At 45.9% G+C, this 17,263-nt stretch overlaps 1 protein-coding gene across 5 annotated transcripts in view; it reads right to left on the reverse strand.

Moving 5' to 3' along the window:
- Positions 1-17,263, reverse strand: part of rcor3 (REST corepressor 3) — a 142,596-nt gene that overhangs the window by 10,425 nt on the left and 114,908 nt on the right. For 4 of the 5 annotated variants that reach the window (XM_072509665.1, XM_072509682.1, XM_072509656.1 and 1 more), the window contains 2 exons: positions 13,155-13,212; positions 10,128-10,372 (listed from right to left, as the gene is read on the reverse strand). In XM_072509665.1, coding sequence (XP_072365766.1) covers positions 10,128-10,372; positions 13,155-13,212 — 303 coding nt within the window. The remainder of the gene's footprint in view (positions 1-10,127; positions 10,373-13,154; positions 13,213-17,263) is intronic. The other variant, XM_072509673.1, reaches the window with a different exon arrangement.

Below are 17,263 nucleotides of genomic sequence, written 5' to 3' on the forward strand. Positions count from 1 at the left end.
TGCCAACCCCCAGCTCGGCTTGACCCGGGCTTTCACCACCTTGGACATAGTCCTCGCAAAACCCCTCCAAAACCCATCCAGTGCCGGGCACGACCAGAACATATGGATGTGATTTGCCGGGCTTCCCGAGCACCTCCCACATCTGTCCTCCACCCTAAAGAGCCTACTCAACCTCGCCCCTGTCATATGCGCTCTGTGAGTAACTTTGATCTGTATTAGGCTGAGCCTGGCGCAAGGGGAGGAAGAATTAACCCTACTCAGGGCATCAGCCCACAGACCCTCATCTATCTCCTCCCCCAGCTCCTCCTCCCACTTGCCCTTTAATTCCTCCACCGAGGCCTCCTCCTTCAGCTCCTGGTAAATCGCCAAAACTTTGCCTTCTCCAACCCATACACCTGAAATCACCCTGTCCTGAATCCCCTGTGCCGGGAGCAGCGGGAATTCCCTCACCTGCCGCCTCACAAACGTCCTCACTTGCATGTACCTGAAAGCATTTCCCAGGGGTAGCCCAAACTTCTCCTCCAGCGCCCCTAGGCTCGCAAACGTCCCATCGATGAACATTCTTCTAATCCCTGCCCGATGCCAGCTCCGAAACCCCCCATCCATCCTTCCCGGGACGAACCAATGATTCTCCCGAATAGGGGACCAAACCGAAGCTCACACCTCGCCCCCGTGTCGCCTCCACTGCCCCCAGATCTTCAGCGTCGCCGCCACCACCGGCCTCGTGGTGTACCTTGTCGGCCAGAGCGGCAGCGGTGCCATCACCAGCGCCCTCAGGCTTGAGCCCACACAGGACGCCATCTCTAGCCTCTTCCATACCGCCCCCCTCTCCCTCCATTACCCACTTACGGATCATTGCCACATTGGCTGCCCAATAATAGCCACACAGATTTGGCAGTGCCAGCCACCCCCCCTATCCCTGCTACGCTCCAGAAACACCCTCTTCACCCTCGGGGTCTTATTCGCCCACACAAAACCCATGATGCTCCTACTTACGCGTTTGAAAAAGGCCTTGGGGATCATAATGGGAAGGCACTGGAACACAAAGAGAAACCTCGGGAGGACCGTCATTTTGAGCGACTGCACCCTACCCGCTAGTGAGAGTGGCAGCATATCCCATCTTTTAAAATCCTCCTCCATCTGCTGCACCAACCGCGCCAATTGAGCTTGTGCAGGGCCCCCCAACTCCTAGCTACTTGGATCCCTAGGTACCAAAAGCTCCTTTCCGCCCTCTTCAGCAGTAGCTCGTCTATCCCCCTTCCCTGGTCCCCTGAATGCACCACAAAGAGCTCACTCTTCCCTACGTTGAGTTTATACCCCAAAAGGTCCCCAAACTCCCTTAGGATCCGCATGACCTCCGCCATCCCCTCCACTGGATCTGCCACAGACAGCAACAAGTCTTCAGTATACAACGACACCTGATGTTCCTCTACCCCCCCCCCCCCGGACCAGTCCCCTCCATTTCCTGGACTCCCTCAGTGCCATGGCCAGAGGCTCAATTGCCAGTGCAAACAACAAGCGCGACGGGGGCACCCCTGCCTCATCCCCCGGTACAGCCGAAAGAACTCCGACCTCCGCCAATTCGTAGCCACACTCGCCACCGGGGCTCTATATAGCAGCCTGACCCAGCTGATAAACCCCTCCCCGAACCCAAACCTCCGCAACACTTCCCAAAGATACTCCCACTCCACCCGGTCAAAGGCCTTCTCCGCGTCCATAGCTGCCACTACCTCCGCTTCCCCCTCCAACCCTCCATCATAATCACATTGAGAAGCCTCCGTACATTTGTATTTAATTGCCTACCCTTCACAAATCCCGTCTGGTCCTCATGAATCACCCCCGGGACACAGTCCTCAATTCTCGTAGCCAGCACCTTTGCCAGCAACTTAGCATCAACATTGAGGAGCGATATCGGTCTATACGACCCACATTGCAGTGGATCCTTGCCCGCTTCAGGATCAAAGAAATCAGCGCCCTAGACATTGTCGGGGGCAAAGTCCCCCCCTCCCTCACCTTATTGAAAGTCCTCACTAGCAACGGGCCCAGCAGGTCCACGTATTTTGTGTAGAATTCAACCGGGAACCCATCCTGCCCCGGGGCCTTCCCCGCCTGCATGCTCCCCAATCCTTTAACCAGCTCCTCCAGCCCAATCGCCGCCCCCAAATCAGCCACCTCCTCTTCCTCCACCCTCGGGAACCTCAGCTGATCTAAGAATCGTTGCATCCCCATCTCCCCCGCTGGGGGCTCAGACCTGTACAGATCCCCATAGAAGTCCCTAAATACCTCATTTATTCTCACCGCACTCCGCACCGTATTCCCCCCTCTATCCTTAACTCCACCAATCTCCCTCGCTGCCTCCCTCTTACGAAGCTGATGTGCCAGCATCCGACTCGCCTTCTCCCCATACTCATACGTCGCCCCCTGCGCTTTCCTCCACTATGCCTCTGCTTTCCCTGTGGTCAACAGGTCGAATTCTGTCTGGAGGTTCCTTCGCTCCCTGAGTAGCCCCTCCTCGGGGGCCTCTGCATACCTCCTGTCCACCCTTAAAATCTCCCCCACCAACCTCTCCCTCCCCTCTCTCTTCTCCCTGTGGGCCCTAATGGAGATTAGCTCTCCCCTGACCACCGCCTTCAGCGCCTCCCAGACTACCCCCACCTGCACCACCCCGTTGTTGTTGGTCTCCAAATATCTTTCAATGCACCCCCGCACCCACACGCACACCTCCTCATCCGCCAATAGTCCCACATCAAGGCGCCACAGCGGGCGCTGGTCCCTCTCCTCCCCAACTCCAGCTCCACCCAATGCGGGGCGTGGTCCGAGATGGCTATGGCCGAATATTCCGTTCCCTCCACTTTTGGGATTAGCGCCCTACTCAAAATGTAAAAGTCTATCCGGGAATAGGCTCCATGGACGTGGGAAAAGGAGGAAAATTCCCCGGCCAGCGGCCTGACAAACCTCCATGGATCCACCCCCCGATCTGGTCCATAAACCCCCTGAGCACCTTGGCCGCAGCCGGCCTCTTACCCGTCCTGGACCTCGAGCGGTCCAGTGCTGGGTCCAGCACCGTGTTGAAGTCCCCCCCATTATCATGCTTCCTACCTCCAGATCCGGAATCCGACCCAGCATGCGTTTCATAAATCCGGCATCATCCCAATTCGGGGCATATACGCTCACCAGTACCACCCACACCCCTTGCAATCTACCACTCACCATCACATATCGACCTCCATTATCCACTACAATATTCATTACCTCAAACGACACCCGCTTCCCCACCAGTATTGCAACCCCTCTGTTTTTTGCTTCCAGCCCTGAATGAAAGATCTGCCCGACCCATCTCTTTCTCAGCCTAACCTGATCTGCCACCTTCAGATGTGTCTCCTGGAGCATAACCACGTCTGCCTTCAGTCCCTTTAAGTGCGCGAACACCTGGGCCCTCTTGACCGGCCCGTTCAGGCCTCTCACATTCCAAGTTACAGCCGGATTGGGGGGCAACTCGCCCACCCCCCTGCCGACTAGCCATTTCCTTTTCTAGGCCAGCCACGTGCCCGCACCCTCCAGTCCCCTAGGCGGCGGACCCCCGCCCCGACTACCTCTCCTACTTCCAGCTCCCCTTTAGCCAATGCAGCAGCAACCCTGTTCCCCCCCCCTCCCCCCGCTAGATCCACATCTAGCCATTTTGCTCCCCCATGACACTCCCGTAAGTCAGTTGACTCCTGCTGACCCCGGCCTCTCCCGCCATTCCATCGACCCCCCAGTGTGAGAATCTCCCCACCCCTTGGCAGTCAGTGTGCGCTCCTCTCCAGCACCGCTCTCCACCCCCCCCCCTCCTCCTCCCCCCGGCCCCACCCCCATCCTTCCCTACCGCGGGAAAAAGCCCGCGCTTTCCTGAGCCGGCCCCGCCCCCTCTGGCGCAGCTCCTTTTTGCGGCCTTACCCCAACTTCCCATCCCCGCGCCTCCACTCCCCCTCTTCCTCCGTGGGGCCCTGCCCCTCCAACACCGACGCCCACACTCTCCCACAGCCCCCACATCAAATCCATTCACCCATCCCACCCAGCACTCAAACCAAGAGAACATTCCCCAAACGCAATAAACACAGTAAACATCCCCCCCCCACGACCAACCCTCAATTTGAGTCCAACTTTTCAGTTTGTATAAAGTTCCATGCCTCATCGGGCGTTTCAAAATAGTGGTGCCGATCTTGGAACGTGACCCACAATCGCGCTGGCTGCAGCATCCCGAACTTCATCCCCTTCCGATGGAGCACCGCCTTAGCCCGGTTAAAACCAGCCCTCTTCTTAGCCATCTCCGCACTCCAGTCCTGGTAAATTCAGATCTCCGTGTTCTCCCACCTGCTGCTCCGCTCTTTTTTGGCCCATCTCAGGATACACTCTCTGTCCATAAAGCGGTGAAACCTCACCACTACAGCCCTTGGCGGCTCGTTGGCTTTGGGTCTCCTTGCCAGGACCTGATGAGCCCCATCTAGCTCCAGGGGCCTCGGGAAAGCTCCCGCGCCCAGCAGCAAATTGAGCATCGTGCTCACATATGCCCCGGCATCGGGCCCCTCCACTCCTTCAGGGAGACTCAGTATCCGAAGATTCTTCCTCCTTGACCTATTCTCCAGGTCCTTGAATTTTTCTGCCCACCTCTTGTGCAGCGCCTCGTGCGCCTCCAGCTTCACCGCCAGGCCCAAGATCTCATCCCGCCGCCCGTTGGGCCTTCTGAGTCTCCACAAGCTTCTCAATCGCCGCCTTCATTGGCGCCAGCATTTCTGTCTTCAGCTCCTCAAAGCAGCGTTTAAGAAACTCCTACTACACCTGCGACCACTGCGCCCATGCTGCTTGGTCTCCACCCGCCGCCATCTTGCTTTTCCTCCCTCGCACTTTTCGCTGCCCCAGGATCACTTTTTTAACCGCTCCACTCCTGGTCAAATCCATATAATGTCGGGGGGACCTTGCTGTCACCTTCCCACACTGGAGGCCGTCGAACAATTGCTGTTGGGGCCCCTCTGGAGAGCCCAAAAGTCCGTTCCCGGCAGGAGCTGCCGAACGTGCGACCTACCTCGGCATAGCCGCAACCGGAAGTCCTTGACACACTTTAATAACATCTTTCCTATAGCAAGGCGACTAAAACTGAACACAAGACTCCAGGTACGGTCTCACCAAAGTCCTGTACAATTGCAACATAACTTCCCAACTTCTATACTCAATGCCCTGATTGATGAAGACGAGCATACCAAAAGCTTTCTTCACTGCCTATCTACCAGTGACTCCACCTTTAGAGAGCCGTGCACCTGAACTCCAAGGTCCCTCTGTTCCACGATACACCCGAAGGTCCTACCATTCACCGTGAAAGTCCTACCTTGATTTGACTTTCCAAAATACAGCACCTCACACTTATCTATATTGAACTCCATTTGCCATTTCTCGGCCCACTTCCCCAGCTGATCAAGATCCACTGCAATTTTTGATAACCTTCCTCACTGTCTACAATACCACCTGTTTTAGTGTCATCTGCAAACTTACTTATCATGCCTTGTACATTCTCATCCAAATCGTTGATATAGATAACAAACAGCAATGGGCCCAGCACTGACCTCTGAGGCACAGCACTAGTCACAGGCCTCCAGTCCGACAAGCATCCTTCTACCATTACCCTCTGCTTCCGACCATCAAGCCAATTGTATGTCCAATTTGCCAGCTCTCCCTGGATTTTATGTGATCTAACCTTCCAGAGCAGCCTACCATGTGGAACTTTATCAAAGGCCTTACTGAAATCCATATAGACTACGTTTACGGCCCTGCCCTCATCAACCTTCCTGGTCACTTCATCAAAGAACTCTAACAAATTTATAAGGCATGACTTTCCATGCACAAAGCTGTGCTGACTACGCCTAATCAAACCCTATCTTTCCAAATGCCTGTATATCTTATCCCTCAGAATCTGCTCGAGTAACTTACCCACCACAGATGTTAGGCTTACCGGTCTATAATTCCCAGCTGTTTCCTTGCAGCCCTTCTTAAATAAGGGCACAACATTTGCTACCCTCCAGTCTTCTGGTACCTTACCCGTGGCTAATGATGATGCTAATATCTCAGCCAAGACTCCCACAATTTCTTCTCTCGCCTCACACAGTGTTCTTGGATATACCTGATCAGGGCCAGGAGATTTATGAACCTTCATACATTTTAATATGTCCATCACCTCCTCTACTGTAATGCAAAATGTCCGCAATATATCGCTACCAACCTTCCCTGGTTCCGAAGTCTTCATGTCTTTCTCCACGACAAACACAGAGGAGAAATATTCATTGAGAACCTCACCCATCTCCTGCAGTTCCACACTTATGTGCCCACTTTAGTCCTTGAGCGGTCCTATTCTTTCTATGGTTATTCTTTTTCCTTTAATATACTTAAAGAATCTCTTTGGATTCACCTTAATCCTCTCGGCCAAAGCTACCTCATGCCCCCTTTTTGCCCTCCTAATTTCCTTCTTGAGTATACTCCTGTATCCCCTGCATACCTCCAGGGAATCCCTTGATTCCAGCTGCTTGTACCTGAGGCATGCCCCCTTCTTTTTCCTGGCCCAAACCTCAATGAGTTTTGTCATCCAAGGTCCCCTACTCCTGCCAACCTTGCCCTTCACCCTAACAGGAAAATATTGACCCTGAACTTTACCTATTTCACTTTTAAAGGCCTCCCACTTGCTGGAGGCCCCTTTGCCCTCAAACCAGCTACCGCAATTGACCCTTGCAAGCTCCTATCTAATTCCATCAAAATTTGCCTTGTCCCAATTAGAACTTTCACCTGTGGACTAGTTTTGTCCCTTCCAAAACTATTTTAAAATTAATAGAACTGTGGTCACTGTTCACCTCAGTTACTTGCTGTGCCCTATTTCCCAAGAGTAGGTCAGGTTTTGCCCTTTCCCGAGTAGGACCCTCCACATACTGCCTGAGGAAACTTTCCTGAACACACTTAAGAAATTCCAACCTATCGAAGCCCTTAACACTATGGCAGTCCCAGTCTATGTTAGGAAAATTAACATCCCCTACTATGACAACAATGTTACTCCTGCAAGTCTCCCCAATCTCCCTGCATATTTGTATTTCTAATTCCCGTTAACTATTTGGGGGCCTATAGTACAACCCCAATAAGGTCACCATCCCATCTTATTTCTTAATTCCGCCTACAAAGCCTCGCTGGATGATCCCTTGGTTATTTCATCTCTGACTACTGCCGTGATGCTGCCCTTAATCAAAAATGCAACTCCCCCTCTTCTCTTTCCTCCACCTCTGTCCCACCTAAAGCACTTGTACCCTGGAACACTAAGCTGCCAGTATGTCCCTCCCTTAGCCATGTTTCAGTTATAGCTATAATATCCCAGTCCTACATACCTATCCATGCCCTGAGTTCATCAGCCTTACCTGTCAGCCCTCTTACATTGAAATAGATGCAATTTAATCCAACAGGTTTTTCCCATGCCCTGCCATACGCCTGCCTATCATGTCTATTCAGCTTGCCGTTGCTGAGTACTGCTTCTCCTTTCAGCCCCTCATTTGCTTCCGTGCTGCTGAGGATCCCACCCCCCTGCTAATCTAGTTTAAACCCTCCCTTGTAGCACTAGCAAACTATAAAAAATAAGCACATAAAAGAAAAAGATAAGTTAAGACAATCCCTTACAGTCTGAAACAGGAGAATTTCTAATAGAGAGCAATGAAATGGCAGAGCAATTGAACAACTACTTTAGTTCTGTCTTCATGATAGAGGAGACAAATAACTTTCCAGAAGTTAGCTAAAGGCTAAGGATCAAGGGTTTGGTGAGAAAGAGGAATTGAAAGAAATTAGTATTACTAGAAAAATAGTGTTGGGAGAAATGAAAAGGAATGAAAGCTGATAATTCCCCAGGCCTGCTAATCCACATCCCAGGGTATTAAAGGAGGAGGCCATGCAAATAGTGGATGATTTGGTTGTCATCTTCTAAAATTCTGTAGATTCTGGAACAGCCCCTGCAGATTAGTTTATTATAACGCATGTGATAAAAAGACACTTAGAAAGTATCAAGGGGATTAGACAAAGTCAACATAGATATATGAAATGGATATCATGGAGACTTCCAGTGGCGGACAGGGAGTGAGCAGTCGCACATATGGTGGCTCCCGCTCAAGGTGGATTTTGTTGGTCCTTCCCCATCTGTATGGGGAGGGCTATTTGACTGAAAAAGGTGCGTGAGTGCCAAGGGAAAGTAATACTCCTCTGGTGAGATTGATGTATGGATCAGAGGACGAGAAATGCCACACAAAAGAGAGAGCAGCTGGAGCAGGACAGTTTTTGTGGTGCACCACAGGTTAAATGCTGGAGGGCAAGGGGGCAGCACTTCCCACCCAGTAGTCAACCGAGCAGCTGGTGGAATGCTTGAACGGGAAATTCCAGCAGCAGAGGGTGGAGGCTTTGGAAGACCTGGCTACGGTGGTGGAGTCGCTCAGAGCTGCGATTGAGAGTGGGAGGCTCAGGGCCAGGCAATTCAGAAGGTGGAGTAGGCGGTGGGGGAGCACGAGGAGCGGATGGCCTCATTGGAGACGGAATTAGGATTGGTTTTGGACAGCAAGAAGAGGCAGAGAGAGAAATTGCAGGACCTGGAGAATCACTCCAGGAGACAGAATCTGAGGATCGTTGGGATGCCTGAGGGCATTGAGGGAGCAGAGGCTGCCAACTATGTGGCGAGGATGTTGGAGCACTTGAAGGGTGGTAGAGGTTTGGAACTCTATCCCACAAACAAGAGTTGAAGTTGGAATTGTTGTTAATTTTAAATCGGAGATAAATAGATTTTTGTTGAGCAAAAATATTGAGGGCTATGACCAAAGGCAGGTTTATGGAGTTAGACCACAGGTCAGCCATGATCTCATTAAATGGTGGGACAGGCTCTAGGAACTGATGGCGTATTCCAGTTCCTATGGTTACAATCTTCCAAAATTCTTCAGATTCTGGAAGAATTCCAGTGGATTGGAAAACAGCTAATGCAATACCTTTATTCAAGAAAAAAGGAGACAGAAAGCAGGAAACTGTAGCGAGCCTAACATCTTTCTTGAGAAATTGTTAAAATCTATTATTAAGGAATCTTAGCAAATCATAATTTGATGTGGCAGACTCAACATGACTTTGCAAAAGGGTAATCGTGCTGAACTAATTTATTCAAGTTTTGAGCAGTAACAAGCAAAGTGGATAAAGGGGAACCTATAGATGTGTACTTGGATTTCCAAAAGGCATGGCATAGGGAGGAACATATTAGCTTGGACAAAGGATTGGTTAACTAACAGGAAGCAGAGTAGGGATAAATGGGTTTTCTTTGAGTTAACAAGATGTGGTTTGCCACAGGGGTCAGTGCTGGGGCTTCAACTATTTACAATCTACATCAATGATTTGGACCAAATGTATGGTAGCTAAATTTGCTAATGACACCAAAATATGTAGGAAAGCAAGTTATCAAGAGGAGGTAGAGAGTCTGCAAAGGGATAAGAACAGGTTAAATGAGTAGGCAAAAATTTGGCAGATTGAGTATATAAATGCAAACTGTCAAATTTGGCAGGCAGAATAGAAAAGCAGCATACTATTCAAATGGGGAGAGATTGCGGAGTACAGAGGCGTCCTGAGGGTGTCCTGATACATGAGTCACCAAGTTAGTATGCCGCTACAGCGAAATAGGAAGGCAAATGGAATGTTGATATTTATTGCAAGAAGAATGGAATACAAAGATAGTGAAGATTTACTGAAGCTGTATAGAGCATTGATGAGATAACATCTAGAATACTATATGATTTCCTTATTTGAAAAGAGATATAATTAGGAGACAGCAATACAGAGGAGATTTACTTGACTCATTCCTGGAATGAAGGGCCAAAAATATAAGCAAACAACCAAGATTAAATTCCAGGGATCTGAAGAGCTCATCCCTCCCCCAACTGCTGCAGTAATAACTGGGTGCGATGGGGCTCTTTCCACCAATAGGGGTCTGCTGGGTTGGGGAATATTGATCCATCTGCCTTGGTTGTGAAAATCCAGCCCTTAGTATTTGTCCGTAAAATTGCAAATGCACTTACAACAGAAACAAAGGTAAGGGTGGAAAAACTTACTACCTCCTCTTCTATATCAGGGCTTTTTGCTGGAACAGAAATCAAAGTAGGCTTTCCTTCCTCCCCTGATGTGGGAGAAACTCCATTTGATTCTTGTGTTCCTTGCTCTGCCTCCCATTCCTGTAGGACCTCTTCAAGATTAAAGCGACGTCTGTAGTTAACAAAAAAGTTCTTCACTTGGCCAACAGTTTTGTTTCCAATTACGTCTGCAATGGCTTGAAAGTCCTTCCCATATTTACGGACACCTGCAGTCACACAAGACAATTTTAGCTTGTGATTTATTTTCACAATAATGAAGCAGTAAGAAGGGAATGGCTAAAAACATCAAAAATAGAAAACTAGAAAAATAGTCAATGTAGTAACAGACGGAGGGGTGAGCAGAAAGCAGGCACATTTTCATGTAGGTGAGCAGTGTATACAGTAATCACCCGAATGAGTTATTATATTACTGATGTGGAGGAATACAAAAACAAAATATTTTGCACTTTTGCTCAATGCAACAAGAATCCCCAGTTTAAATTAGCTATTTTTAACTTATGTGGGAGCATACACAAATTTTGCAAGCTGAGTACAACACAACTGCAGTGCTGATAACAGAAAGGGCTCTTTTTAAAAAAAACTGACTTCAAAGGATGTAGAATGCCAGCTTCCCATTTGTACACTTGCCCAAGTAATTTTTAAAATTGGCAACAGAGGTTACAAATGATGAAATCCACATAAATGCAGTCCTAAAAGTTGGGTTATATGGTTTACTAGCCTGCAAGTCTTGAAGTTCTAGTTGCAACCTACAAGGACATCCTAGCATTTGTAATTTATTTTTCCTAAAAAATTTAGAGTACCCAATTCATTTTTTCCAATTAAGGGGCAATTTAGCGTGGCCAATCCACCTACCCTGCACATCTTTGGGTTGTGGGGGCAAAACCCACGCAAACACAGGGAGAATGTGCAAACTCCACATGGACAGAGATCCAGAGAGTATTTGTAAATTTTAGTGGGACAGAGACTCTACCTGTTTTTAAAATTATACTGCTCAATGAAACGAGAATCGGTAGTTTTAAAGGAGCTGTATTTTCCCATGCAAATACAGTTTAGATGTTTAGTGGCATTATTTTCCTTCTTAAATAGTTCTACAGTATGTGCATCATGGCATATAGAAACTGGATACATAAAAAACGTAATTCTGACAGTGTTAAACATTTTTGGGACATAGTGAAGTCCCAAAATAATCAACAAAATTATATTGAAGGAGTTACTAAGCCATAAAGCATGAGGGAGCTGAATTAACACACCCACTTAATTAAAACATCTGTGGATGGAGTGACTATATCTATTAATTCTAACTCAGCTTCTTAAACTCAAGATGACTACATTTCCAAATCTCTCCTTTATAAGAATGAATGCAGGTGGCAAGACGGCACAGTGGTTAGCACTGCTGCTCACGGCGCTGAGGACCCGGATTCGATCCTGGCCCCAGGTCACTGTCCGTGTGGAGTTTGCACATTCTCCCCGTGTCTGCGTGGGTCTCACCCCAACAACCCAAAGATGTGCAGGGTAGGTGGATTGGCCACATTAAATTGCCCGTTAATGGGAGAAAAACTATTGGATACTCTAAATTTATACTTTAAAAAATGAATGCAAAAATAGGAATTGAGAAAAATAACAACATTTAAAAAAATAATGTTAGGTTTGAAAGAATAATTTTTAAGAGATAGAGCACTATAGATGGGCATTACTTTTAAAAATGAGAGTGTAGTGGAAAACAGTTGGTTTGACACCTGCCTTTACCTCCAGGTTCAAATTCAATTCACACTAGCTGGTAGAAGTAGTTCACAGTAACTGGAAGAGATCTTTGCTGACTTAGAACTGCAGCATAAAATAAATTGTGCAATCTGAGCCCAGTTCAATGCAAAAAGAGGCGCTCGCATGTTCAAAAATGCCAATAATTCAGCAGCTGAAAATCTTACTGTTGATGTCACGGGATAGCTGGTATGGGAAGCAGAAAAATACCAAAGTAGTAAAGTAGGTGGAGGCCTTCTGATGTCACGCACAAGTAGTGATCCTTCATGTGTAAGCCGACATAGTGCCCTTGAAATATATCACAACCGAGCCTGATACTGTTACCACTAGATGTCGGTAGCGATGTTTCAACACTATCAGTAGATCGCAAAATGAAGCAGGAACCTAAAATGCGAGTGCCGTACTGCTTTTGCACACTAATGCTCTAAAAACAGTGCAAACAAAAAAGTTTAATAACTATCCTGAGAAAGTTAGGTTTAAGGAGTGCTTTGAGCTCCTGTCGAAATCAATTATGAATGTCCCAAGATTCTGATGAATTTGTGTACATTTTGCTCATTAGAAAGTCACACAAAACATGCTGCTTGTTATAATTTAAAATCTCACAAAAGCCAGTTGGAAATAACATTCACTAATGTAATTAATATTTCTCAAATATTTTAAGTAGAAAGCTTATATATTTGCATATGGCAATCCTTCTTATGGCCAAGTTGATAAAAAAAGACAAATAAAAGAATTACAAATAATAGAATATTTAGTTCTAATAATATTCTATCAAAAAATATTGTGAATTATGGAAAATAAAATTCCTTTTTGTCTTAAGATTGCTGGTGGCCATGTAAAAGTATAGAAGAGCTTGAGTATTATGGTGGCACAATGGTTAGCACTGCTGCCTCAGCGCCATGGACCAAGGTTTATTTCTGACCTCGGGTGACTGTGAGATTTGCATTCTCCTTGTGCCTGCGTGGGTTTCCTCTGGGTGTACCGGTTTCCTCCCACAGTTCAAAGATGTACAGGTTAGGTGGATTGGTCATGCTAAATTGTCCCTTAGGGTGGGGTTTCAGGAATAGGGCAGAGGATTGGGTCTTTCAAAGGGTTGGTGCAGACTCGATGGGCTGAATGGCCTCCTTTTGCACTCCTGAGGCGCCTTAGGAATGTTTTAGATTGCTTCAATACCTCTAAAATGACAAAAAGAATAAGAGCTTCAGATTCAGGCCTTTGAATGAAGCCCACCTTGTACTGCAAGCAGTTGCTCCTCTGTTGTCCAACGTGCATTGATTTTCTGAGTGGACTGTAAATGGAAAATGAGGAAATAAAAATCAGTTGTACATCATAAATCTCCACCATCTACAAACTCTAATTTATGCCTGAAAATTTTTTTTAAAAGTCTATTGATCATTGGAGAACTTCAGAAAACCTGCAATGCATTAGCGTTAAGCAATTTCTGTTATCAGCAGGGCAATTTAACAAAATGGGGGAGGAATTAAGACACCACGGCATCCTAGTTTGAGGCACAGAAAAGGGATCAGTCACCCCAAGGGCATGATCTTCACTCTTTGCCAAGATAACTGATCTCAATAGGGCGACAAACAGCAATGCTAAACCTTCCCATTAAGAAAACAAGAACTAGGAAAGGGAAATGAATAAAAAAAGGTGAGAGAAAAGTTAGGCAGAGTTAAAGCTCCTGATTGCATGCACATGTATCTATTACATGGTAAAGATTGGGCTGATCAGAGGTGGCATCCACACTCACACTTCTGCCGATACTCAACTCTTGATTTTGATGAGGACAATATCAGATAGGATGGGGTCAAGGCGGATAGCAAAACATCACAACCTCAACATTGAGAGGTCCAGAAGCTTTTTTAGTTGCCCATATGAAATCAGCAGGAACGCAAGGTTGATAAAGAGCAGATCATCAGGTGGAACAGTCGCTGGCATTCAGATATGTCATGGGGATGTAGTTTTGGCAGGAACTTGTGTTCGATGGGTGGGGGAACCTAGGATAATGGGTGCCTAAATGTTCCTCATCAGGTACTCTGGCTTCCAGGTCCCACAAGCAAAACAAAATAAAGTTTAAAAAAAACTTACCTGGTTTGGCTTCTTCTGACCCTAGCTCTTTCCCCTACCATGTTCACCCAGCAGCAAAGCCACAATTGCTTCCCCACTCAGGGCACAAATTGAAATATGTTAGATACGATGATGTAATTGCAGCCTGATCTGAATATTTAAATCAGAATCTCACAGGTTTACAGCAGGTGCTTTCCTTCCTGCTCAAAAATATAGGCTAATGATTGATGGGTGAGGGACATTGTCAAACAACTTTCCCAGATGGTTTTAACTGCCCAATTTACACTGGATGGGCAGGGTTAAATATGGCCTTCAGTGTTTCAGCTTAAGAAGGGTGAGCATTTGGGTGTAGTATGGGGTGGTCTAAAGGTACTGCACTCCGAACATAAGTCATTACATCAGATGCACAGACACATCAATAAACACCATGAAGGTAAATTCCCAGCACCATTCATGACAAAACATACAGGACATGCATTTGATCGCACAAAATAAAGTGTAAAAAAGACATCAATATGTGGGTTTCCTCCAGGTGCTCCTGTTTCCTCCAACAGTCCAAACATATGCAGGTTAAGTGGACTGGACATGCTTGTGCAGGTTAAGTGGATTGGCGGTGCTAAATTGTCCTTTAGTGTCCAAAGATTAGGTGGGGTTACAGGGATAGGGCGGGGGAGTGGGCCTCGGTAAGATGCTCTTTCAGAGAGCCGGTGGATACTCGATGGGCTGAATGACCTCCTTCTGCACTGTAGAGATTCTATGATTTCTATGATCTTTACTATCCTGCAGACAATGACATTTATTCATCAAGTGCTGTAACACTTTTCATATTATTTTATACATGTAAAATCAAATAATAAAATTTAGTGGCCGTAATATGAGTCACTAATAAATCCAATAAGGAATTCAGAAGATACTTGGTTATCTAGAGAGTCGTTAGAATAATAATTAGCATTAGCATGGATGCATTTAAGGAGAAGCTTAGTAGGTACAAAGGAGAAAGGAATATATTGATATACCGAAAGACATAGATGAAGTAGAATGGGAGGAGGCTTGGAGTAGGATAAAGCCGAGCATAAGCTAGTGAGGCCAAACTGCAAATTTTAAATAACTGGACTATGAAAAATTCTTATTTTTGCATGTTATAGTTATATCCAAGATTTTGTTTGATCTCTTGTATTTTTTTAAAACTTGTCAGCATCCGTAGACAGCTATTAATTGTACCTTTGTTTGCACATTTAATTGAAAGTATGTAAGGCTCTCACTTTATGTTTAGGCTAATCAAAAACCCATGGAATGCTTGGCTATTAGTTTGTTGTAGATAATGGCTTCAATTCTTCTGGTATTTATGCACAAGGATGAAAAACAGGGTTTTTTTCTGGTCATAATAGATATAAAAAGTGGATTATTTAATAATAAAAGTAAAATCCATTCTGTCATGAAGTAACAAAGAGTAAGTTTGCACACATGCTATTATGCAGTGAGTGTAATTTGCCATTGCTGAATACCATGATATCCCCCAGGCCAGGATTGTGCTTTGTAAAACGGCAATACCTGGACAGCAAATTGCATTACACATAGCAAAAGTTGTAAATGACAAGACTTGTTGAGGTTTGTTTCAGAGTGCCAAAACATGTTCCCTATCCATGTGCAATGATGAATGCTAAAATCTGAAATAAAAACAGGATAAGTGTTGGAAATCTGTAAAACAGTATCTGAGAATGGAAGGATTAACATTTCAGATAAAATTCTAACAGAACTAAAGGGGTCTCAGAAAAATTTTATATTTTAGAATCTGACTAGCCAGTTGCCCTGTTCCAGTTCAACAGAACTAGTGAGCATAATCTAATAATATTAGTAAGAAAATTATCAAAATCTATACCTAAATCATTACTGTTCAGATGTATCATTAGTAACTGTATCCAAGGATCTTGTTATAAGGTCTCAAGATAATTTTGAGGCACTGACATCCTTAAAGGTGAGTATGGGGAGTATAAGAATAGTTTTGAGTATTTTCTCAAGAAGGGCATCTTTAAAGAATGATTGATCAGAAGAGTTAGTCCCATCAGTTAAATGTTCCTAGTGGAGAGTGCAACCTTTTCCTCTTAAACAGAAAAGAACATTTCGGATGATGTATCCCAAATCTGGTACAACAATCCCGGTGTATAAAAATATCATCCAAGCTGATGTCCTCCTCTTTTATTCCCCTCCCTTCAGTTCAACAGCAAGCAGCCAAAAGACAAAATTCAAAACAGAGATCCAATAGGTTGTTCAAAGATCTTTAATGAAAATAAACCATCTCAAGAACCCAACACTCAGAACAAACATTAATATACATCATGTATGTGCTTCTGGAGAGATAGCCTGTTCGAAGTACTTCCTATCTCCTTTCCAGCTTACTGACCCCAACTGCAATACACCCTAACAAACTACTGCCACTTGGTGAATTATTGGAACCAATTCTGAGAGACAGAATAAACTAGCACCTAGAAAGGCATGGGCTGATCAAGGTTAGACAGCATTGTTTTGTTTGGGGAACATTGTGCCTTAGTAACTTAATCAAATTTTTTGAGGAAGTAAAAAGGAGGATTGATGAGGGTAGTGCAGTGGATGTTGTCTGCATGGATTCTAGCAAGGTATTTGACAAGGTCTCATATTGCAGAGAGGTCAGAAAATGAGATCCCATGGGATACAGGGGAAGGTGGCGAGTTGGATCCAAAATTGGCTCAGCGACATGAAACAATGGGCAATGGTTGATGGATGTTTTTGCCAATGGGAAGCAGTTTCCGGTAGCATTCCCCAGGCTCGGTTTTGGAGCCCTTGCTGTTGTTGTACATATGAATAATTTGGACTTAAATGTGAGAGGCATGATCGGGAAATTTGCAGATCACACAAAAATTAGCCCTGTAGCTGATAATGAAGAAGATAGCTGTTGGCTCCAGAATGATATTAATGGTTTGGTTGGCTTGGGAGAAAAGTGGCAAATGGAATTAATTCCAGAAGGTTTGAGGTAATGAATTTGGGGAGGGAATACTCAATACATAGAGCATTTTGTGTGTGTGTGTGTGTGTGTGTGGGGGGGGGGGGGTTTCACCTGGAGGGTGGTGGACATCTGGAGGAGGCTGATATGCTCAACCAATTTAAAAGGTACCTGGATCTGCAACTTTATAAGTGCTGTAGCCTGCAAGACTACGGACCAGATGCTAGAAAGTGGGATTAAAATGAGCAGCTAGTTTATTTTTTTTGGCCAGCATAACATGATAGGCTGAATTGCC

Source organism: Scyliorhinus torazame, chromosome 1 (assembly GCF_047496885.1).
Source record: "Scyliorhinus torazame isolate Kashiwa2021f chromosome 1, sScyTor2.1, whole genome shotgun sequence".
Lineage (NCBI taxonomy): Eukaryota > Metazoa > Chordata > Chondrichthyes > Carcharhiniformes > Scyliorhinidae > Scyliorhinus > Scyliorhinus torazame.